Source organism: Sinocyclocheilus grahami, unplaced genomic scaffold, assembly GCF_001515645.1.
Source record: "Sinocyclocheilus grahami isolate Dianchi unplaced genomic scaffold, SAMN03320097.WGS_v1.1 scaffold406.1, whole genome shotgun sequence".
NCBI lineage: Eukaryota > Metazoa > Chordata > Actinopteri > Cypriniformes > Cyprinidae > Sinocyclocheilus > Sinocyclocheilus grahami.
The window spans coordinates 714,585-740,739 of NW_015505585.1; the positions used below are offsets into that span (position 1 = coordinate 714,585).

The 26,155-nt window shown below is 37.7% G+C and overlaps 2 protein-coding genes across 3 annotated transcripts in view; one reads left to right on the forward strand and one right to left on the reverse strand.

Moving 5' to 3' along the window:
- LOC107550721 (disks large-associated protein 1-like) overlaps positions 1 to 4,638 on the reverse strand; it is a 148,318-nt gene extending 143,680 nt beyond the window's left edge. For both annotated transcript variants that reach the window (XM_016232084.1, XM_016232083.1), the window contains exon 1: positions 4,488 to 4,638. The gene's annotated coding sequence lies outside the window, so the exon portion shown is untranslated. The remainder of the gene's footprint in view (positions 1 to 4,487) is intronic.
- Positions 4,639 to 12,142: 7,504 nt separating this feature from the next.
- On the forward strand, positions 12,143 to 19,499 carry cahz (carbonic anhydrase). Its single transcript, XM_016232085.1, has 7 exons — positions 12,143 to 12,300; positions 13,011 to 13,208; positions 15,098 to 15,216; positions 15,491 to 15,583; positions 15,671 to 15,733; positions 15,844 to 15,999; positions 18,749 to 19,499. The coding sequence occupies exons 1-7, from the start codon at positions 12,267 to 12,269 to the stop codon at positions 18,866 to 18,868; spliced, it is 783 nt and encodes a 260-aa protein (XP_016087571.1). The 5' UTR covers positions 12,143 to 12,266; the 3' UTR covers positions 18,869 to 19,499.
- Positions 19,500 to 26,155: the final 6,656 nt, after the last annotated feature.

Sequence of the window (26,155 nt, forward strand, 5' to 3'; positions counted from 1 at the left end):
TATATATATATATATATATATATATATATATATATATAAATGCAGCATTGGTGAGCATAAGACACTTCTTATTAAGGCTGGGTAAAAAATCTCAATATCTCGATATTAATCGATTCTCATTTTTACGGAACGATATCAATTCTTAAATCCCAAGAATCGATTAATAATTACCTCCCATCCAATAAATCGCAATAAGCATTGTGCTTTGGTACTTTTAATATGAAACAAAGCCTCAGAGTTCAAATTCTGTCCATTGTATTGCAGTATTTAAACAATAAATGCAGTTTTGGTGCTGTTTAATGGTGAGTGACAGATCGCTGGAGCGCCTCGGCAGCGCAGGACGCACATGAACTAATAATCTCCTCCACATTAATATCAGTTTCAGCACAAAATAAACATGACTAAACATCCTAAGTTAAGTTAAAAGAAAGAGTACAACTTTACAATCCGTATCCTGTGTCATGTAATCGCTCAATCAGTATTTCAGCCGCGCAAAGACGTCAATAATGACTTGTAAACAATGTGTCATGTAACGTCACATTTACAAAAAACATCCGGTGACCATAAACTCATTAGTCAGATATAAAAATAAACTGTAGAGAGGGGCATTTTGCTAAAGATATGCACCATATAACATATTCATTTTTTTTTACTGTTCTTCAATGTTTCATTTATGTTTGAATAAATCCATAATTTTTTTTATGACAGACACCATTTAAAAGTTTATATATAAAAAAAAAACTAATTGAAGTAGAAATATTATGTAATTGTAACTTTATTATTTTAAAAACTTCATTAAGTGTAATTTTAGCAGTTGTATAGCCTACAAATCCGTCAATTTTAACCTTCAATATTATAGTAATGTAGTACCAACTGACTCTCATGTATATTTTACAGCATTAGTTGAGATTTTATTTCCTTGAAAATTTGGCAAGTACTGTACCTGATATATGTCCAAAATAATCGATATTGAATCAAATCGAATCGAATTGGTAATCGAATCGCAAGCTTGTGAATGTGAATCGTGAAATTTGTGTCAAAACCCAGCCCTACTTCTTATCTCAAACTTTTGAATGATACTGCATACTGGCTTAGTTAAATTTGATATTTAATTTTCTATTTTCCATATTTTTACACTTGAATTACTTTTGCTGTCATCTAAAAGTTTAATTCATCAATAGCCTACTGTTAAAAGCAAATCCAAAAGTAAATATGCATTTACAATTATTCTGTTTTATTTTAATAAAAAAAAAATAGAACAACATTTTAATACCAGTGCATGCCTATTCTACATATTCACATATTACAGTATGTGTCACATAAGAATATCCATACATGCTAATCACATGGAACATTGAGTTTTAATGATTCACATCCGTTTGAGTGACGTAACAGCAGTGCTATACAAGGCACAGCATTTTTCAGTGAATCATCCTTCCACCTCCGCAGCATAAATACCACCTGTTTCAGAGTGCAGAGGGCCGCAAACCTCTGAAAATCACACAGCTATCCTCATTAAGATGCAAACTCCCAGTCTTGCAGCTAATTCTGCACCATATACTTACACCCTTCCTCCACAACATCCAGTGTTATTAGCATTATTTAAAGCACTGTGCTAAATAGAAGAGAAGAGAACTCAGACTGTCCTCAGCTGAATCATGAGGGGCAGTTCTTTGAAGAAATACAAGCTTATATTTTCCAATAATTTGACATTAATCCGATCATAAATCTCCTCAGGCTGGAAGGATATATTTTTTTTATATCCCCATCAAAAAAAAGTAGCTCTTGATTAAAGTGTATTAACAAGGGACAATTTGAAATATTGTTTCTTCTAAATGTGCACATTAGAGAGCCACTCAAATAAAAATAAAAAAGTCAAGCCTAAGTGAACTGCATTACAAGATTAAAACATTAACAATTTATAACAATCAGAGATCAGAGGGCATTTAGAACAGCAGTGCATATCAAGTTCTGCGAGCGGGGTTTCTAAACCATGTGAAATAACTGCATAAAAGTGTGTCGGCTCAACTGGCTTGAGTAAAATGAGACTATCAAATCAAGAGTCAAATTCTGTTATGATGATCACCTCCTCACACGCTGGCCTTCTTGTCCTCCACCATCTCGCACATCATTCTGCACCATTGTGTCTGACTAAACTCCACAGAACGAATTTTGGTGGAACCGCTTAATGGCTAATAAAATGAACACAGCCTTAACGGTGAGGCAAATCATGGTCTGAAATTCAAGGTGCCCTTTGAGCGTATTATTTTACAGTGATCACTGCCTTTAATTTAGCTTTACAGAACACTTCCTAATTAGATTATTTCATTCCTATTACCAAACTAAGCCATCACCAAGATTAAAACATTAACAATTTATAACAATCAGAGATCAGAGGGCATTTAGAACAGCAGTGCATATCAAGTTCTGCGAGCGGGGTTTCTAAACCATGTGAAATAACTGCATAAAAGTGTGTCGGCTCAACTGGCTTGAGTAAAATGAGACTATCAAATCAAGAGTCAAATTCTGTTATGATGATCACCTCCTCACACGCTGGCCTTCTTGTCCTCCACCATCTCGCACATCATTCTGCACCATTGTGTCTGACTAAACTCCACAGAACGAATTTTGGTGGAACCGCTTAAATAAAATGAACACAGCCTTAACGGTGAGGCAAATCATGGTCTGAAATTCAAGGTGCCCTTTGAGCGTATTATTTTACAGTGATCACTGCCTTTAATTTAGCTTTACAGAACACTTCCTAATTAGATTATTTCATTCCTATTACCAAACTAAGCCATCATCAAAGAATGCCCAGTGATACTAGTCTGGACAAGTGATACAGCTCAGCAGACGCAAGTCTTTCTGTTGGGATGGAGAACTGAGAAGAGACACCCAGGTGGGAATCTAATGATAACCATGTACTGCAAACTTCATGATCACATTGCTTTTTGAATGGTAAAATGTATTATTTTATATAAGTCTGTATATCCAGGTATATTTTAAATAAAAGCAAACCAGACGCTACTTCAAGCTTCACAGAAAAGCTGTTGAAAAATAAAATCACACTGTTCACAGGGCACTTGACACAGTGGACTGACTCAGATCTAATAAATCTCATATGCACCCACCTCCGCAGTTTGTCACTCTCTCTCTCCCTCCCTCACTGTCTTTCAGGATATAGCTTTCTGTCCTCCCCTAAGCATGACATCAAAACTAAATTACATTTATGTCAGACAGTAAGACGGTGACAGGCATAGACTTCTTTGTAGTTCAATAAACAACCAGTTGATCAAAGTTTACATGTTGAAGAGGTTTGATTTGCCAGATTTGCGAGTACATTTAAGCACACGTGAGAGTAATTTTTTTTTATGGTTAAGGGATTGGTTGTTGTTTTTATCTTTTCATTTAAAGTCCCCAACTTCCTGGCATGATCTTCAGTTTAACAATATAAAACTCTTGATCAATAGCAAAATCCCATGATGCTCCAAATATACTATATGAGACAGCCAAACCAAGATAAAGAAGGTAGAAAGAGATAATTCAATCAAAAATGAAATTCTGTCATCGTTTAATTCCCTGCATGTCATTCAATGTTGGTAATCAAACAGTTTTGTAACCAAACTTCCATTGTATGGATAAAAAAAAAAAGAGAGACATTTTTCAAAATATCTTCATTTGTGTTCCACAAGTAAGTCATACACGTCTGGAACAAAATTAGAATTTGAATTTTTAGATGAACTTTCACTTGAATATTATTGATTTATTATTTACTATTTATCTGTCCTTACAGTTATCATGCCATACATGTAATATTATTTATTTATTATGTAATATTATCTACTGATTATTCAAACTGAAGTGCATTCAAATCATGGCTATTATAATAAAAGTTGAGCCAAAGTCAGGCAAATATGTGGGCAAAATATTTCAACAATAAAAAACAACAATAAAATAAAATTAGGAACTGGTGTAATTTCTTACTCAATAACCAGGTCAACTTGCCGAGTTAAGGAGAGACACCAATAAAACTCATATCATCTGTCATTTCAGCAGCTGTGTATGGTCTCACAGCACCAATAATTCCTCCTGCAACAGATGTTAGATGCAGGTGATTGCCAATAACTTAGCTTATTCGAAACAGACAATTCATCTAAAACATCTAATGTAGTCGAATTTGATTCTTCTTGATACATGTTGCTACCTGACTGTGTCACCGGTCTTTGTACACTGTACATTCACAGAGACTGTAGCGCATCAGAGGCAGCAGAAATGAAGTGCTCAGCTATTTGAAACACCAACGTTCCAACAAACGCGACAGGATTTACCGCGTCTGTGAAGCGGCACCACAGTGGCGCGGTGAATAAACGGATACCAGCAGAAAACACGCGATGTGTTTCAGTCAATGCAATTTGCAACAAGAAAAAAACGCACTATGTTTATTGTGAACAAACCACAAACCGCATATCAGAATAATAAAACCTTACCTTAGAGGCTTTATCAGTCGCAATTAATAAAGACAGAGTGGTGAAGTAAATCCTTTGGCGTTTCTGAAATACAGACAGTGTATGGACGGGTGGTCGCTGAATATGATACTGGAGTCGGTCTGATCCGCACCTGACAGCGAGCCGTGGAGCTGCAGCGGAGGTACGTGTGCTGTCCAATGATGCCGGAGCACCGACAAAATGCGTCATGGAGTCTGGCCAGTGGACTTTCGTGAGCTGAGTCTGGGGGAGAAATCCTTTAAAATCTGAAATGTAATGTAAGGGTTGAAGTAACAATTGTCAGCTCTATTAATATTGCATACCTTTATAGCTAATAATTTTAGCATGTGTGTGTACATCTCTCATTCGATTAGCCTACTGCAATATCATCATTATACCCGTTCTGATCAGTATCTGCATTAGTTAGGCCTATAGGTAGACTGCTAATAAAATTCTAAATACATTGGCCTGGGAAATGACATTTGGATTTTAATCTGTGCACAATGCTGTTAAACCCCTGACATATTGGCTCATAAACCCATCAGCATAACGCTCTAGCGTTGTTCTGGCACTCTAGTCAATTGGTAGTCCAAGCCAGGTTTTAGGTTTTGCCAACCGGATACGCTCCATCACAACCCGTCGTTGTATTACGTATTCACAGCGCCTAACTTTAATTCCAAGAATCAAGCTGATAAATGTAGCATTCATCTTTTTTTCCTTTAGTGTTTCAGAATAGAGTTATTGTCATAAATTACGTTACATGCAGACCAGATGTTTTAAAGCCTGAATTAACATTTTCTTTTGCAAAATGTAAAATTATATATTCCTATGAAATGCGGTTGACCCATTATTCAGTTTGCCTAGCATGAATTAAAGTAAAGGCAAAATAATAATAATAATACATAATAATAATAATATTCTATCATATGGATTATTATACTCTTTGATTTAATAGATATATGGTAACAAGGAAACAATTAAATAATGGTGATTTCCATAACAGTCTAGTACAGTTTTGCCCTTTTTCAGAATTCGTACCAGTAATATTTGGTTTACAGTGCAGATCGTTAACTACTGCCAACACTCAAAAACATCGTAAATGAACTAAAACAAAAGGAATAATTCAAAGCACTTGCATTAAGCTCGCCCTTTGAAATTAAAATAATAATACCAGTAATAATAAATAAAGAAAAATACACCAACATATCTTGCTAAAGATACAAAATCTCTGCAAGACATGTCAGACTTGGCATCAGAATAACATGAATTATAAGGAGCCATCCAATTAGGTCACATTGTTCCCTCTTAAAGAGTCAGAGATGGCTGAATGGAGCATATCAGGGGTTGTGATGCTGCTTGTGAAAGGGGGGCACCCTGCTGCGCAGTCTGTCTGTAGAAGGTCAAAATGATCTGGCCTTTTCACTGAGCCCATGTCACTTGCATCCAACCATGGAAGTGAATAGCACCAAATAAGAGGTTTCATAAGCTCCTTTAACTGATTCCATTCTTGTTCTTAGTTAGACTCAGCATGCATTTGTTCCTACGGAGGCAAATTTACATCCGTGACATGAAAGGAGCTAATTTTCTTCCTTTTCATTGCTGATTCATATTGTAGCATTCACATAGCAGCTTGATGAGCTTTCTCCCTTCTCGCACTGAAGGTAAAACTCTGCCCCATGCCACAAAAGCACTCTTTAAAACGCTTAAAAAAATTGTTATATATAATTTCACTGACGTAAGAGTATAATATTTATGTTACAAATGACAAGGCCATCATTAATCTGTAAGAATTAACCATCATATTTTTTAATCATTTGATCTTTTATACTGAGAATATTTATTTATGCATCGCATATCTTGATAATTGTTATTATTTATAATTATTTGTTTTTTAAAAATCAGCTATTGCTGTCTGTTGAAAAAAATCATTAACTTAATTTTAATCATTTTATAATTCACATAAATCTATATAGTATAACCCGCTCTTAAAAACACCTGAATTGTTGTACTGCATCAAATTGAATATATATATATATATAACTGGGATACACCATTACTAATTTAACGACTGACTAACCTAACTTTACTAATCATTAGTCTAATTATGAACAGATGTATCAGAGTTTATTTATACATAGATATTTATATTTAGATATTTAGAGAGAGATAACAGACAGGCAGACCATAAACTGACAACTCCACGTGCTGTTATATGAAACATGATTCTTCTCTGACACCTAGTGGTCTGAATCATCAATTACACACTTAAGGCATCAGTGGCCGGTTGCATAAACTTTTTTGAACAAGTCTTAAAAGTTAGTCATCTTTTTTTCAGTTACATAAAAATGTAAATCTAATTTAAATCCGAAAAGTAAGATCGATTACCACAGAGTTTGTAATCTGTAAACTCTGGCCGTATAGATCCACTTTCCTGCAGAGTTTAGTTCCAACCTTAATCAAACTCGCCTGCCTGTAACTTTCTAGCAATCCTGAAGACCTTTAGCTTGTTCAGGTGTGTTTGATTAGAGTTAGAGCTAAACTCACAAAGTTGAGAACCCCTGGATTACCACTTGGTTGACTGCTAACTAGTCAAACTAGCTCTTAAAACAGTGGTTCTCAACTCCAGTCCTGGAGAACCACTGCTCTGCACATTGTGTAGGCTATGTCTTCCTTATTTAACTCACCTAATTCAGATCATCAGCACGTTAGAAGGGAGATCCATGAACTGAACTGAGTGCATCAGATAAGAGAGACATACAAAATGTGCAGAGCAGTGGTCGCAGGACTGCAGTTGAGAACTGTCTTAAGAGACAGTCTTAAGGACAAATTATCGCAATCAATTATCACAAAATTATTGCAATATATTAGAATATTTATGTTTTGAGAGTGGGGATCATGTCTTATCCATTCGCTACATGACAGTAAAAACACACTCAGTTCTTCATTCGTGTATGCAAATAAAAAAATTCCAACACTGTCAATAAAATATATATATAAAAAAAGAGAGATATTTCTTTTGTCCAATGCCAATGCTTCCTTATTTCTATGTGTATTTAGTTTTAATGTAAAAAATAAAAATAAAGCAAACAAAATATAATAGAGCAAATAATGTTAATAATAAGGTCAATAAAATTCATTGAGACGGAGCTTTCAAATTATATTTCCTACTTCAGCCACCAGATGACAGCAACTAGAAGTCAAACGACGTAACGCTCTTAGGTTTGACAGTTAGACCTACAAATTGCTATTAAAAACGTTATTTGACATACTGGAAACACATCCGTGACATATAAAAAAAAACATGTTTATTGGTACAGGTACAGTAACAATGTAGGCTATGTAGTCCATACGTCTTTATAATCAACAACAAGTAGCTATAAACTGTTAAGACAAATCATGTACAGTAGCCTTAAAAATGTAAATCTAATTTAAATCCGAAAAGTAAGATCGATTACCACAGAGTTTGTAATCTGTAAACTCTGGCCGTATAGATCCACTTTCCTGCAGAGTTTAGTTCCAACCTTAATCAAACTCGCCTGCCTGTAACTTTCTAGCAATCCTGAAGACCTTTAGCTTGTTCAGGTGTGTTTGATTAGAGTTAGAGCTAAACTCACAAAGTTGAGAACCCCTGGATTACCACTTGGTTGACTGCTAACTAGTCAAACTAGCTCTTAAAACAGTGGTTCTCAACTCCAGTCCTGGAGAACCACTGCTCTGCACATTGTGTAGGCTATGTCTTCCTTATTTAACTCACCTAATTCAGATCATCAGCACGTTAGAAGGGAGATCCATGAACTGAACTGAGTGCATCAGATAAGAGAGACATACAAAATGTGCAGAGCAGTGGTCGCAGGACTGCAGTTGAGAACTGTCTTAAGAGACAGTCTTAAGGACAAATTATCGCAATCAATTATCACAAAATTATTGCAATATATTAGAATATTTATGTTTTGAGAGTGGGGATCATGTCTTATCCATTCGCTACATGACAGTAAAAACACACTCAGTTCTTCATTCGTGTATGCAAATAAAAAAAATCCAACACTGTCAATAAAATATATATATATAAAAAGAGAGATATTTTTTTTTGTCCAATGCCAATGCTTCCTTATTTCTATGTGTATTTAGTTTTAATGTAAAAAATAAAAATAAAGCAAACAAAATATAATAGAGCAAATAATGTTAATAATAAGGTCAATAAAATTCATTGAGACGGAGCTTTCAAATTATATTTCCTACTTCAGCCACCAGATGACAGCAACTAGAAGTCAAACGACGTAACGCTCTTAGGTTTGACAGTTAGACCTACAAATTGCTATTAAAAACGTTATTTGACATACTGGAAACACATCCGTGACATATAAAAAAAAACATGTTTATTGGTACAGGTACAGTAACAATGTAGGCTATGTAGTCCATACGTCTTTATAATCAACAACAAGTAGCTATAAACTGTTAAGACAAATCATGTACAGTAGCCTACAGCTTGATTAGACAATAAACAATTTAAGCAACAAGCATATATAGGCTAGAGTTATTTTAGCTTCGGTATATGTAGGCTATTTATTTAACAGTCACAAATCGTAGTTGGCGCAGTGGCCCCTTTAAATGAGCGCCGAGCACTTTACAGAATAGGTACCAGAAGATGTAGGCGAATAAACTGCGGCTGTTTTTGTTTTCTTTAGAAATGTGGATCAAAACAGCGTTCTAAACGGCAACATTGGCTACAAAATCAGTCTTTAAGCTACTGATATCCAGAGTTCATCGCACCTTCGCTTGTTCGTCCCGCTACAAGCCTGCGTATCTACACACAGCATCGCAAAAGGACGAAGAAAGTCCTTGTTGCCCTGTTCCTGAAAGGAGCTAATTTTCTTCCTTTTCATTGCTGATTCATATTGTAGCATTCACATAGCAGCTTGATGAGCTTTCTCCCTTCTCGCACTGAAGGTAAAACTCTGCCCCATGCCACAAAAGCACTCTTTAAAACGCTTAAAAAAATTGTTATATATAATTTCACTGACGTAAGAGTATAATATTTATGTTACAAATGACAAGGCCATCATTAATCTGTAAGAATTAACCATCATATTTTTTAATCATTTGATCTTTTATACTGAGAATATTTATTTATGCATCGCATATCTTGATAATTGTTATTATTTATAATTATTTGTTTTTTAAAAATCAGCTATTGCTGTCTGTTGAAAAAAATCATTAACTTAATTTTAATCATTTTATAATTCACATAAATCTATATAGTATAACCCGCTCTTAAAAACACCTGAATTGTTGTACTGCATCAAATTGAATATATATATATATATATATATATATAACTGGGATACACCATTACTAATTTAACGACTGACTAACCTAACTTTACTAATCATTAGTCTAATTATGAACAGATGTATCAGAGTTTATTTATACATAGATATTTATATTTAGATATTTAGAGAGAGATAACAGACAGGCAGACCATAAACTGACAACTCCACGTGCTGTTATATGAAACATGATTCTTCTCTGACACCTAGTGGTCTGAATCATCAATTACACACTTAAGGCATCAGTGGCCGGTTGCATAAACTTTTTTGAACAAGTCTTAAAAGTTAGTCATCTTTTTTTCAGTTACATAAAAATGTAAATCTAATTTAAATCCGAAAAGTAAGATCGATTACCACAGAGTTTGTAATCTGTAAACTCTGGCCGTATAGATCCACTTTCCTGCAGAGTTTAGTTCCAACCTTAATCAAACTCGCCTGCCTGTAACTTTCTAGCAATCCTGAAGACCTTTAGCTTGTTCAGGTGTGTTTGATTAGAGTTAGAGCTAAACTCACAAAGTTGAGAACCCCTGGATTACCACTTGGTTGACTGCTAACTAGTCAAACTAGCTCTTAAAACAGTGGTTCTCAACTCCAGTCCTGGAGAACCACTGCTCTGCACATTGTGTAGGCTATGTCTTCCTTATTTAACTCACCTAATTCAGATCATCAGCACGTTAGAAGGGAGATCCATGAACTGAACTGAGTGCATCAGATAAGAGAGACATACAAAATGTGCAGAGCAGTGGTCGCAGGACTGCAGTTGAGAACTGTCTTAAGAGACAGTCTTAAGGACAAATTATCGCAATCAATTATCACAAAATTATTGCAATATATTAGAATATTTATGTTTTGAGAGTGGGGATCATGTCTTATCCATTCGCTACATGACAGTAAAAACACACTCAGTTCTTCATTCGTGTATGCAAATAAAAAAAATCCAACACTGTCAATAAAATATATATATATAAAAAGAGAGATATTTTTTTTTGTCCAATGCCAATGCTTCCTTATTTCTATGTGTATTTAGTTTTAATGTAAAAAATAAAAATAAAGCAAACAAAATATAATAGAGCAAATAATGTTAATAATAAGGTCAATAAAATTCATTGAGACGGAGCTTTCAAATTATATTTCCTACTTCAGCCACCAGATGACAGCAACTAGAAGTCAAACGACGTAACGCTCTTAGGTTTGACAGTTAGACCTACAAATTGCTATTAAAAACGTTATTTGACATACTGGAAACACATCCGTGACATATAAAAAAAAACATGTTTATTGGTACAGGTACAGTAACAATGTAGGCTATGTAGTCCATACGTCTTTATAATCAACAACAAGTAGCTATAAACTGTTAAGACAAATCATGTACAGTAGCCTACAGCTTGATTAGACAATAAACAATTTAAGCAACAAGCATATATAGGCTAGAGTTATTTTAGCTTCGGTATATGTAGGCTATTTATTTAACAGTCACAAATCGTAGTTGGCGCAGTGGCCCCTTTAAATGAGCGCCGAGCACTTTACAGAATAGGTACCAGAAGATGTAGGCGAATAAACTGCGGCTGTTTTTGTTTTCTTTAGAAATGTGGATTAAAACAGCGTTCTAAACGGCAACATTGGCTACAAAATCAGTCATTAAGCTAGCCTACTGATATCCAGAGTTCATCGCACCTTCGCTTGTTCGTCCCGCTACAAGCCTGCGTATCTACACACAGCATCGCAAAAGGACGAAGAAGGTCCTTGTTGCCCTGTTCCTGAATCGTCAGAGAAAAAGGCGAATGGAAAGGTTTGCTATTCGAGCCATCGAAGAGCGAAAGCAACTTAAACGCATGAAAAACAGAGAGGATCAGCCGCGTGGAATGTCCGCATCCCGTCTGTTCACCGGCGCTCGAGCATCTCTGTGCAGCAGCAGCAGCAAACGGAGCAAAACGATGCTCAGCATGCGAATTAAAGGGACGGGGGTTGCGATCTTTTGGTTTGTTCAAGTACAATCTTAAAAATAAAGGTGCTTCAAAAGGTTCTTCAAGCGATGCCATAGAAGAACCATTTTTGGTTCCACAAAGAACCATTCAGTCAAAGGTTCTTTAAAGAACCATCTCTTTCTTGTGTTTTTGTAATCTGAAGAAACTTATTTCGCCACAAAGAACCTTTTGGGAAACAGAAAGGTTCTTCAGATGTTAAAGGTTCTTTATGGAACCATTTAGACAAAAAGGTTCTTCAATGGCATCGTGAAGCACCTTTATTTTTAAGAGTGTACTCTCATACTGACTCCTCCTGTGCTACTCGGAGCCCATGTGGCCAAGCCCACTGGGTTGAGATAGGTACCTATACCAGCAGGGGACCTATGTCTGTATAAAGGCTGACATAGTTTAGAAGCACCAGCAGTTGCTGGTCTTTAGCATCCAGGTCTTACAAACAGAGGAGTGGAACACACTGAACGACACAAATAATCATGTCTCACGCTTGGGATTATGGATCAAATGACGGTAAGAGCAGTTTTAAGGGTACTAAATGAACACTTTAGTCTTTAGTAAGTAATTAGAATTAAATTAATGTGATCATTGCTAAAAAGTGATCAAAGAACAGATATCTCGATGCATTATGATTTATTAGGTTACTCTGGGGGAAATTATTATTAAAATCAAATACAAGCAAAGTGCACTCTTATTAATGTTCTGGAGCAGTACCCTTTTAAAAGATAGCCTACTAATATGTACCATTTACATATAAATATTTACAGTTTAAATATTAATATGTACATTTAATGTAGTTTGATCCCTTTAGGGGGAAATAAGGTATAAAAGTGTACCTTTTAAAAGGGTTCTGCCCCAGTGGCAGCTTTTGTACCTTTTTTTGTGAGAGTGTGAGATAAATTGTGGCAGACTACTGTAGACTGTAAACAAAATGCTTTGTTGGTTTGTTAAGTGTGAATTAAAGAAAGAAAGAAAGAAAGAAAGAAAGAAAGAAAGAGACAGTAATATGAATAAAACAATCTGGATAAATGCACCAACAAAAGTCATTTCTAAATGTCAAAGCATGAAAAAGCTCCTCGAAGTAACAGCTGCACGTATCCACTCCTTTCAGTGTACATTTGCTGACCTTGAATCTTGCAAGGAATGTAAACACACTTTTGTTGTGCATCTAGGCACTAACTTTTTATCTTACTGTTCCGCGTTTCATCTTTTTGTCATTTCAGGGCCAGAAAAGTGGGCAGAAAGCTTTCCCATTGCAAACGGACCCAGGCAGTCTCCCATTGATATCGTACCCACCCAAGCACAAAATGACCCTTCTCTGAAGCAACTCAAATTGAAGTATGACCCCGCCACCGCTAAGGGCATCCTCAACAATGGCCATTCATTCCAAGTGGATTTCACTGATGACGACAACAGCTCAAGTTAGTATATTACTGCATTTAAATAACTGTTGTTCTTTATTTTCAACCTCTTAAAGCAGTATTAAACCTAATAAGATGCAGCCGTTTAGGAATTTATTTATATATTTCACGTGGAATAGGTATTTTCCATATAAACAAAGAAAAAATCTTGACCAAGGGCACATCAGGTACTCGCAGTCGTAACTATGGGTGCTCCAGAAAGGGAACAAAATATACAAAATAATAAGTGGATCCTGTTGTTGTGTAATATGATCCACTTATTAGGTATTTTCCATAGTTCTATTTTCATACAGTATTCATCAACATTCTGCAGATTTTGGTTGTGAAATTTTTTGGCTACACAGGGCAATGTTTTGGACCTTTTTAGCATATTCCTCTTTTGTCTTTGAATCTAATGAAAGTATTTAAAAGAAAACTGCAAGAAAAAACATTGCAATAATTCTTTCTTTGCATATCGAGTGCTAAAATGAAAAGAACTGGTGCATCTAAATCTGTCAATCATTACATATAGTATATAAACAGCTCAGCATTCAGCTACTGAAGTCTTTCATCACCACATATCCTGCCCTATTTCTATCCATTCATTACTAACTTAATTTATTATAGTAGTCCTGGGCAGCTTTTATTGCTCAAGTCGAGACTCAAGATTGAGCTCTACTGTATATCTCAGACAGCAAAGATTACATGAAATTGTGTGTTTCTCTTATTGTGTCCTTGTAGCCTACACTAGAACTTTTTCTCTCACTGAAATTCATTTCACTTTACTCTAGTTCATCTATAGTGAATCAACAAATGCTGTAAAACTGTTATGTGAGCAGTGGATGTGGATGTGGATGTGTTCTTTCCTCTGAAAGTGGAAATAAGGCACTAAGAGCTCTGTGTACTCAAGTGCTAATGTATTCTATTATGAGAGAAAGAATAGAGCCACATATCAATGCTGTATGCCATGGTCGGTCAATGAGAGCAACATGTGCTGAATTTTAATGACAATTTCAAGAGGGGACTCACACATATGCTTGGAAAAGAAACGTTTTAAACAGTGGTACAAAAACACCACTGAATAGAAAAAATTGAAAAAGTGTCTTAACAAACACTTTCTGCATACAAAATGCTTGCTGAAAAGAGAAGAAAGAAGTAGCTATTGAATATGTTAGGTAGTGAATACTGAACTGCACAAATAATATCTCAAGAAGTCCACTCACATTAACATTTTCTAACAGGCAATCTGTCAGTCTACCAGAAAAGAAGAAGAGGTTCCATGTCATTAAGGATGCCTAATATATATTTGTACCAAATTATCTGATATTTGAGATTTTAATTTATTTAATTTATTATTGTATTACAGTTGATATTGGATGCTTATGCACATTTATGGTTGATTTTAAGAGCCAACAAGGTAATATAGAATTTAAATATTGGCCAGTATTTATACACATAAGTTAGGAAAAATTAAAAAAATATGCTCAGCAAGTCTGCATTTATTTGGTCAAAAATACAGTACAAACAATTTAAAATAACTGTTGTGTATTTTAATATATTTAAAATTTTAATTAAAATAGAAAGCAGTTTCATGCTTCACAATATTAATATTTTACTGTATTTTTGATTAAATAAAAGCAGCCATGGTGAGCATAAGAGACTTAAATCCATTAAACTAATCAAAATTATTCCAAACTTTTGTAATATAGCCAATATATTTAATTAAAATATATGTGGAATGCAGTAGTGCATATATCTTATATTATCTTTATATTTTATTTGCATTGCTACAATGCAATACTTATGAGATCTGAGAATCTGAAATACAGTTATACAACATTAATGACTAATGATTTTTAGTGCTATTAAAGAAACAACTGAATGACTGAAATAATTGTTTGTGTGTGTAGCTCTGGCTGGAGGTCCCATCACGGGAATATACAGGTTGAGACAGTTCCATTTCCACTGGGGAAGCAGTGATGACAAGGGCTCAGAGCACACCATTGCTGGAACCAAATTCCCATGTGAGGTAATGAGACTCTCTCTTTCGCACTATCGCTCCCAGTACCACATTACAACTGAAGAGACCTTCATTATACAGTATTGTGGTTCAGGCCATTCTAATTCTTGAATGTCTCTCCCTTAAAACGAATTATAGCTCGCTCACTGCTCATGAATATTCTTGTGATGTTCTCTCATGAATTTGTTAATCCCCTCTTTTAAACACGTTGAGATATTAAGCTAATTCAGTGTGTTTTTCGCAAATACTGAATGTTTCATAACACGTCTCCTCCTTTCTAAAGCTTCATCTCGTTCACTGGAACACTAAGTACCCAAACTTTGGAGAAGCTGCCAGTAAGCCTGATGGCCTTGCTGTGGTTGGAGTTTTTCTCAAGGTCAGGATTTCAGCCAAAAGCATTTCAGGATTTGCAGTGATTAAATGATATAAAATGATGGATATGTTGTGTGGTTTTGTTTACCAGATTGGTTCCGCCAATCCAAGACTTCAGAAAGTGTTAGATGCTCTTGATGACATCAGATCAAAGGTATTAACATACTAGCTGTTAATTATAATCTTTATGAACTAGGATATTTACTCCTCCCACTTGCCTTTAGATGCTTTTATTCTTTTACAAAATGTCTGTTTCTTCTCCAGGGCAGACAGACTACATTTACCAACTTTGATCCTAAAACCTTGCTGCCCGCCTCTCTGGATTTCTGGACTTACGAGGGGTCTCTGACCACACCTCCTCTACTGGAGAGTGTCACCTGGATTGTTCTGAAAGACCCAATCAGTGTTAGTCCTGCTCAGGTACTTCATCATCATACTTTATCTGTGATGTCACATTTTCATTTGTGCAGGTACAATAATATACAGACATCTAGTTCTAGTCCATATCTTTAATATCTTATGCTATCTTGGGTCATTGTAACATGATTACGTCCACACATTTTTTGTTAATTTGTAAGGGGAATATGTTTTTTGCTACTTATTGAGTTGATAAGTTAAATACCCAATATGTTTAAATACCCAAATCAAATACAGTCTGCTTTGTAGTATGATAACACAAATGTGGTCTCAGCATTTAACATCACTTATACTTTTAAACTGGGAAGGTCATTGCTCCATATGTTTCTGCTTCTACAAGATTACTTTATCTTAAATATAGTGCTTGCCTGACAGTTAATATCACATTTAAGTCAGGCTTGTGCCTTTAAGATAGAAACCAACACCCATACATTACATTACATACATATCTTCATTACTGGAGATGAAATAGGGCCTCATTGCAGTCTAGTCTTGTTTATATATGAAGGATCACAAGACTGTCAGGATCATGGACCTGTTTTATGTTTTGCCCCTGTTCTGTTCCTGTGTTCCCTTTTTTTCATATGTTTCTGCTTCTACAAGATTACTTTATCTTAAATATAGTGCTTGCCTGACAGTTAATATCACATTTAAGTCAGGCTTGTGCCTTTAAGATAGAAACCAACACCCATACATTACATTACATACATATCTTCATTACTGGAGATGAAATAGGGCCTCATTGCAGTCTAGTCTTGTTTATATATGAAGGATCACAAGACTGTCAGGATCATGGACCCGTTTTATGTTTTGCCCCTGTTCTGTTCCTGTGTTCCCTTTTTTGGTCATGTTCCTGTCCTCGTTTAGTTAATTAGTCATTCTGTGCACCTGTGTTAAGTAATTATCCTTTGTATTTAAGTTCCTGTTTGTTCAGTCTTCCTTTGTTGGGTCTACTTGTTGTAAACGTCTTCCTTGTGCTCTTTGACTCCCTGTTGGATTATTAAAGACTCTCGTTTTTGTGAAATCTCATGTCTCCTCGTTTCTTCATGCCCGTGCTCCAGCGAATTGTGACAGAAGACCCGACCGAATACAGTTACCTCTGTGTGTTCCCTCCGTTTTTGTTTCTGTTTTTCCTCAGCGTTTTTTATTTCTGTTGTTTCTATGGATCCCCTCTCCTGTCCGGAATACCTCCTCCTCCTGCTGGAGCAGGGGGAGAGATCACTCGAGGGCCATACCAGACTGTTCCTGGTCAACTCTGCTCTAACCAGCTACCCGGACGACGCGCTCTGTGCATTCTACGATGCCAGTTTAAACATCTCGTGCAGAGCGCTGTCATCCGAAGATGGTCCTCGAGCGAATTTCACCGCCTTTGTGGAGTTGCCACTGGCGAGAAATGGATCTCCGTTCCAGTTCCACTCCCGACCCAGTGCCCAGCCCACCATCTCCCCAATGTGCGGAGTGCATGCCCGAGCCCACCGCTGACGGAGAGCTGGAGCTGCAAATGACATCAGTCAAGGTGTGTGAGCCGGCAACAATGCCCGCCACGAGGGAGAAAGCCGCGGATGGTGTGAGTGCGGAGAGGAGCTCCGCCCCCTGCACCGCAGCTGAGGGAGAGCTGTGTATGGCGCGGCGACTGTGCCACACCGAAGAGGAGAGGGCTCCCGTTCCTAAGTTCTGGCCTGAAAGCCCTTAGGCTTACAAATGCCCGCCCTCCCACCCGCTCCTGCCTCATCCTCCACTGTCGTCTGGCAGCCCCTCTGCTCGCCCTCAGCCCACCATCTTTGTGGTGCGAGCTCCGCGGGACTGCCATCCTCCAGCGTCTCCGTGGTTGGAGTTTCCCTTGACTCCGCCTCCAGCCTCTAAGCCCCGGACTCCGCCTCGGCCCGTGGACCCGTCGGCTCCACCATGGCTCCTAGCGCCGTCCTCTCTGCCATGGCCCGGCATTCCACAAGCTCCACCGGGCTCCCTCGTCCCTCCGGCTCCGCCTTGGTCTGGCGTCGACCATCCTGCACCTCGGGAATCCACTCCTCTGGTTTCGCCTCGTTCCTTCGTCCCTCCGGCTCTGTCAGGCTCCTTCATCCCCTTGGCTCTTTTCAGTCCTCTGTCACTCCGGCTCCACTGCGGCCTCCCGGATCCACGCCTTCGGTCGCCAGCGCCATCTGCTCCGACTAGGACCTCCGGATCCTCCCCGTCGCCCTGGCTCATCGACTCTCCGTCTCCGCCTCGGACTCCTCCACCACCTACCCTGCACAGTTGGTCAGCCCCCTGGAGTCGGCGGCCATTCCTCCTCCATGGCTCCTCCCTCCATCGGCTCCACCGTGGGTCACCATCATGGCTGTGGCCTGGGTCCTGCTTGGCTCCTCCTGCTCCAAGTTCTTCCTATTTCCTCCCTGGCTCCTCCCTCCGTCTGATCCCCCCTGGCTCCTCCTGTTTCCTCCCTGGCTCCTCCCTCCATCGTCACCTCCCTGGTCTCTTTCTGCTGGCCCCCTCCCGGGTGTCCGTCCTCCTCCTGAGCCGCCTCTCAAGTTCCCACCTGTTAGCCTGCAGGGCTTATTTTAGTCTCCAGTGGTTAGTCAGAACAGTCTAACGGCTGCACGGGAATTCTGGCATGTGCTCTATGAATGTGCATGAAGCTAAATATAGTAAATAAAGGGTGTATTAAAGCTCTGCAAGACTGCCAACAACACATTAAACACCACAATCCAAGAGAAAATAATCTAACTGTCTCTCTCTCTATCTGTCTGTTCTTCAGATGGCTAAGTTCCGTAGCCTTTTGTTCACATCTGAAGGAGAGGCACCTTCCTGCATGGTTGACAACTTCAGACCCCCTCAGCCTCTCAAGGGGCGCAAAGTCCGTGCATCCTTCAAGTAAACAGCAGTATGGATGCCACAACCCTCCCACTGCCTTCTGATCATGGTGCTTTTGAATGGTTCACAAAAACATTCCCAGTGAAACTGCTACTAAAATATAACATACCCTTGCTTACATTGCAGTGTTGATAACAAGAAAGCTGAATCTGCTCTTTGAAAACGGTCTGTTTTTGTCATAAATGCTTATATTATTACTTAACATGAGAAATAGTATTTAAAATGCTTATATACTCAGTGCTTAATAACAATGGAAGCCCCAGCTGTAGAAACAGTGGTTTGTTAACTAAACTGGACAAATGGGAGAATATTTAATTCCCAGTTCATCCCAGTTTGTCTTTGATTGCTCCACTTCACACTTTATTTCTAGCTTTACAGAATTGTACTATACTCCATGTTATTTAATAGGAAAGACATCATGGTTCTTTTTGTGTTTATGGCAATGGGTGAATGTCAGTTAAATGTTTAACTGGTTGTATGTATTGAAGCTGAAATACCTACAGGAAAGCACTTATTAACAGCAATATTTGTGTTTTATTATTTCATTATTTTAATTTCTTTTAAAATTAGTTTCTAGGAATGTTGTACCATGATGTTCTGCCATAGATACTATGATATCGATATTTCAAAATGAAATTGAGTAGTATTGTGAATAAATATTACATGTAAAGCAGTCATATATTAGGAATTTTATGAGCAATAAATCAATATATTTTAAACTATACTTCCTATGATTGTTTTCTGTCCACTGCACAATGCATCATATTAGTGATACGCATAAAATATATAGTCCAGTCATGAAACTCTAGATGGCGCAGGTGACTGGTTGTAAATGTAACTGATGATATTAGGAAAGACATCATGGTTCTTTTTGTGTTTATGGCAATGGGTGAATGTCAGTTAAATGTTTAACTGGTTGTATGTATTGAAGCTGAAATACCTACAGGAAAGCACTTATTAACAGCAATATTTGTGTTTTATTATTTCATTATTTTAATTTCTTTTAAAATTAGTTTCTAGGAATGTTGTACCATGATGTTCTGCCATAGATACTATGATATCGATATTTCAAAATGAAATTGAGTAGTATTGTGAACAAATATTACATGTAAAGCAGTCATATATTAGGAATTTTATGAGCAATAAATCAATATATTTTAAACTATACTTCCTATGATTGTTTTCTGTCCACTGCACAATGCATCATATTAGTGATACGCATAAAATATATAGTTCAGTCATGAAACTCTAGATGGCGCAGGCGACTGGTTGTAAATGTAACTGATGATATTCAGAGAGTTAAACGACTTGGCACAAGTTCATGCTGCATATGCAGCCAAAGAGCTTACTGCCTTTCATTTATATGGCTGGCTAGCATTCACTAGAGAATCCTGCAGCGTACTTTCAGAGTTTCTCTGAAACCCTCCACCTTCCCCAGCTCCACCTGTATAGATCTGCTACGGGTTATTTATATGCTATTTGTGCAGCAGCAGTATGTCTTAAATACTCATGGCACCGTATCACTGTGTGCATTGGCAGTAGCAAGGTCCTGTACTTGCTTGCAGCAGCAGCAATAATCTACAACTACAGCAATAACCAACAGCAGCAGCAATTCAGTGGCAGCGTAGCAGATCTATTCTGCCAAGACCAAATACATTAACATTGTCATATCCATCACCATGTTAAATCTTCCGAGAGTTGTCATGACTGAACTGATGTTAACATCAGCTGTAATACATAACTGAGTTTTTTATACTTTACAAAAAGATCAAACCTAATTAACATTAGTTAATCCATTAGGTATCATAAATTAACAATGAAAATAATTTTGCACAACATTTACGTAATTTAATGCTACTTTATAAATATACTATCACTCAATTTTATTACTATTTGATCATTATATATTAGTTAATTTATACTTAAATTATATAAATTTATTCATTTAACTTAACATTAAATATGTACACTATACCATTCAAAATGTTAGGGTTAATACGATTTTTTAAAATAAATAAATACTGCTATTCAGATACGATGCATTAAATTGATCAAAAGTGACAGTAGAAACGTTAATAATATTACAAACTATTTTTATTCTGCTGTTCTCTAGGACTGACCTATTCATCAAAAAATCCTTAAAAATAATGTTTCATGGTTTCCACAAAATATGTTAAGCAGCACAACTGTTTTCAGCATTGATAATAATAAGAAATGTTTCTTGAGCTTCAAATCAGCATATTAGACTACATTAATAAATACTGTACAGTACAAGTATTGTTCATTATTTATTGTTAGCTACTGTAATAACAAATGCTACTGTATAGAACTGTATATCACTACTGTTACTGAAGAATAGACTGTCACTTAACATCACACATTCAAGACAATTCACACTTCTGTGTTCCTGACCAAAATTGAAAAAAATAATTTTTCCCCCTAAAAATTTATTATTACTAATATTGTGGTAATTTGAAGTGTCTAGCTACTGTAATTCGATAACATTGAAGACCAGTTTCAGGAACTTTGTCCTGTGCAAAAGAGCTAAATAACAGATTCAGCCGAGCATAGAAGCTGTACTGCAGACAAATATGTGAGTTTTACCACAAATAAAACCTGTTCTGCTTTTCACATGGCTGTTTGACAAAAACACAGCTATAGAATGAACCTCTTCCTCATGCTAGTTTCTGCTAACTGAAGTTTGAAGTAATTTTTAAGAACCATTTCAACCATTTTCTGATGTCATATTTCAAAATGTTAAAATTTTGTTGTGAAATTTCAGCAGTAAAAAAACTATTATATCTGTCAAATACTCTCCAGTCCATGTCAACTCTGTGCACTGTTATCATGGAGAAATAGAGAGATCATTACCCAGAGATCCTGTCATACAGGCTGAGAGAGGCCTTTTTCTTGGAAGCTGGCACATCACCAGAGATGAGCGCAGTTTTGGATGCTGGACAGCGTCTCATTAACACATGGCTAATGCTCTTTGTGAGTGTCCAGCCTTACTTACGCAACCCATGCTTTGCTGGGTACACATTCTCATGGCAGTCTTGAATCTGGGTTGGCATCACCTAAGGTGGTACAAAGCAGACAACATTTAGCAGTACAATCCACTGCTGCTGCCTTGCAGAAAACCCCTCAACATAAGAGCTTCTTGGGAGCCTGAGTGACAAATTACTTACTATTATTAATTACATTCCATCTACATCTTTGTACAATTAGTCTAATGGCTGTTCTTACTAAAACCCTGCCCTTACTGGAAAAAATAAAACATAGGAGGAGTGCAGTGACAAAATGGAGAAGGAAAGTAGATGAATAGATTAAGCATGAGTTGGAGATGAGTGCACAACAAAACAATCAACAAAATCACTGGGATAAAGACAGAGGAGGATAGAAAGACCAAATACAGGAAGGGAAAAGGAGTCAGAAAAGCAGCAGATTAAATGGCACGGAGCATGACAAAAGAAAAAGCAGAAAGGTAATGAAATAAAACGCAAACAATTAAGATATGTGCAACAACCACATGCCGAAATATTTTAAAGCTGCTTTTTGCCATGTACATTAAACTGCTGACAGATGAATGACTGCATCACAAACTGAGTACAACATTCTCTACAAGAGGACATGAATCCATACACAAATGCATGCTGTTTGCATTTACTGTAACCAGAGGCGGACAGTAACTAAGTACATTTACTTGAGTATTGTACTAAAGTACACTTTTTGAGTATCTGTACTTTACTTGAGTATTATTTCTTCTGGAAACTTATGAATTTAACTTCACTACATTTGAAAGACAAATATTGTACTTTTAACTCCACTACGTTTCTATGAAGGTCCTCGAAGTAAAACTTCGTTACTAGCAGCTTTGAAAGTCAGTGGGTGATGTTTTTCTTCTCTAAAACTTGACTTTCTTTTTTTCAGACAGTTTATCAGGAATCACTCTTGTAGGGCTACATGAAGTGATTTCCCATCATTTTTTGAACACTGACCAGTTCCAAATGTTATATTTATTTACAATTCAATAATAAGAAGTTAATATTGTGGTATATATTAGATACAATATTGTCTGATTTTGCTAAATTGTGTAAGTGAAATATTACCTATAATGCCACAGAAGAACTGTTGTGCGTCTCCTAATAAAACACAATAGGTGTTGGACTTGAAGCAGCACTGCACAGACTGTTCTGTGTGTGACATCAAAGTACTGCAAGAGTGATAAAAGAGCATTTTTAAAATGTTTGTTTTGATGACAAATAAGTCTGTTGCTGTTTTGCTTTTTTGTTAAAGCAGTGTTACTGTTGTAAAGCTATACAGCAACAGTTGTGTTGCTGGGTTTTAAAGCATGTTTGACTTTTTTTTATCCTTATTACTCTGTTTTTACAGCAATTTCACTGTCCACTCTGTTCAAATGTGGATGAATGGCTACACATAGATGTGTTCAGAGCTGTGTGAGATCACTACCATCCTGCTTTTGTGGGGGTGGGTAGGGGTGTTAAATGTTTTTTTGTTTTGTTTTGTTTTTTTCCCCATAGGTTTTTAACATTCTAAAAGCTCTTTATTCCAAAGATATTACAAGCTAGTCAGTGTATTCAGTATTGTAAGTTATTTCAGAGGTATTGCAAGTATTACATACAACAATAATAAAACAGTGCATTGACATAAAAATTAAATTTACTTTTGGTACTTTAATACTTTTAAAATCAAGTACTTCTGTACTTTTACTTAAGTAAAAATCTGTCTTTACAACTTTCACTTGTAATGGAGTAATATTTGACCAGCAGTCTCTGTACTTTCACTCAAGTAACAGAGTTGTGTACTTTGTCCGCCTCTGACTGTAACACATAATTACACACAGCAAAACAAAATGTGAAATGCTTTGAAGAAACAGGCTTGTTGCACATATCACAGCAACACGTTATTACAAGTATTTCTGCTTCACTCCACAAATAATGCGGTATAGTACATAATAGTCCCTTAAGAAGACCTGCTATTGTGTTACTTTTTCCATTACAGGAATGCAAATCCCAAAGCATGGCATGGCATGCAAATCGAATAGAATAGAAATGAAATACAAAGATTAATTCATATTACACAAATGAAAAATAGAAAATCTGAAAAAGTGACCAGATTGTAAAACTGTATAATTTAGTTTTTCAGAAAGAAAGAAAGAAAGAAAGAAAGAACTAGCAGACAAGGTGCTGATCAATATTCAACTGTGATGACATACAGAAGATGAAAATGCTCTCCAAGCTACAGAATTTACAAGACTAGCTTTATTTATTTTTATTTTATTTTATTTATCCTTTTTTATACCAGGAATTATCCCATTGGGATATCTCTTTTACCAGGGAGTCCTGGCCAAAATGGCAGCACAGAAAGTTTCACACAAACAGATTACAAACACATAAATCACATAAATATAAAAATATAATAAAGAATAAAATCGTATCCAGCATCATATGAAAAAAAAATGTATGTAAAAAATTCCAAGTTCCCTTTCAAGGGAACTTCGAACTGCGTCCTCTAGGGGGTGCTACGGGGAACGCCTCGTCGTGACCCGTGTCTGAAGCATACATTGAAGAAACACCAACAACACGTTGGCCGGCGACAGCCCATGAGGTCACTACCGGTGTGACTATTAGTATAAATAGGTGCCGGGAGAACATGTCATTCTCTTCTTCGTCTTCACTGACTGTTTTGTTTGAAGCATGCATTTGAACATGGTAAGAGCGATCTCTATCCTATTATTATGGCGAGCACTAGCAGAACGTTTAGAGGATGTGTGCATCCGTGTTGTCGTTGTTTAACATCTGATGACACACACGATCTATGCGTTATTTGTTTGGGCAAAGAGCACGCACGCGATGTCTCCGAGGCAGCAATCGGTGTGCACTGCGAGCGTTTTTCCAAGGAAAAAGCTCCGCTCTCGTTTGTCTCTCTTTTCGAGGAAAGAGGGGCAGCCATCTGCTTCCCGCGATTCAGGACCCGCCGCTGCTGAGGCATGGAGGAGAATGAGCTCGTGGGGATTGCAGGTGGATCTGGTCGATTCGTTTGAAGAGGGGTTTTCCCTCTCGCGATCGTCGGCTGTGGACAAGAGTGAGCCACTGGAGGATGATGTTATTTCATTAACATTGTCTGATCCAGGGGCCAGTGCTCTGCTGGGGTCAGCCCAGCAAAAGCAGGAAATGTCTGAGGAGGGCGGAGAAGCTGAGGCTGAGCCTTCCCAATCCTCCTGCCCTGCGTATAATGAGCTTTTGAAAGTTATGGATCGCGCCACGGCGAGGCTTTATTTGCCGTGAAGCAGGCGAAGAAAGTGACGTTCTGAGGTATCTCGATGAACGTTATTTTTCTGGCCATAACCCTCCAGCTCAGGTGAGCCTTCCTTTCTTCCTGTTTCCATACAGAGATCGAGAAGGAATGGAAGAGGCCGTTTTTCCTCACGCATCCATCGAGTTATGCCAACATCGTCTCGATGCCAACATCGAGACGATGCGCGAAAGTGGTTATGAGAAGATGCCCCTATAGAGAGACGCTGGCCAGCTATCTCTCTATGGGTGAGACGTCCTCTCGTAAGACTCCCTCCTTGACATCTCGCTCGAACGTCAGGGCATATGCAGCCGCAGCAGGTTGGGCTGGCGCTACATTGCACACGATGGTGATGCTCGAAGCATATCAGGCTGACCTGCTGAAAGACCTGGATAAAGGCGAGGGCCTTTCTCCTGATGAGGTAGCTGAGTGCGCCGCACCACGGATCTCCCTCCATGGCAGCTATGGTAGTGACGGAGGGACATCTGTGGGTGAACCTAGCAGATATCGGGAAAAAGAGAGGGGCTTTCTTCTCGATGCGCCGGTTTCGCCTTAAGTATTTATTGGTACCTCCTTTGAGGCGGTGGTCGAGAAGTTCAGGGAGGCAAAGGTGCGCTCAGCGGCCTTCACGAAGGTCCAGGTCTAAGCCCAAACAACATAGGGGTCCTGGTCCGTCTCAGTCTGAGGATCAGAGACAGGCACAGAAGGCTAGTGTCACGGCTCGCGCTCCTCCTCCGCCTGCGGGTAGGGGTAGGATGAATCGCGGGTCAAAGGGAGGTAGGCAAGATCCTAGGGATGTGATCCAGACAAGGTGTCAGCGCTTTCGTCCAGATCAGAGTGATACTTGAGTATCTACTCATTTCCTTCAGGGGGTTTTACATCTGCCCTTTTCTTCCCCTTCCTAATTCCCCTATAACCACCAGTACTCCACCTGACCGAGGTTAGGTAGGAATTTCCTGCATTACAGTCTCCTATGCTG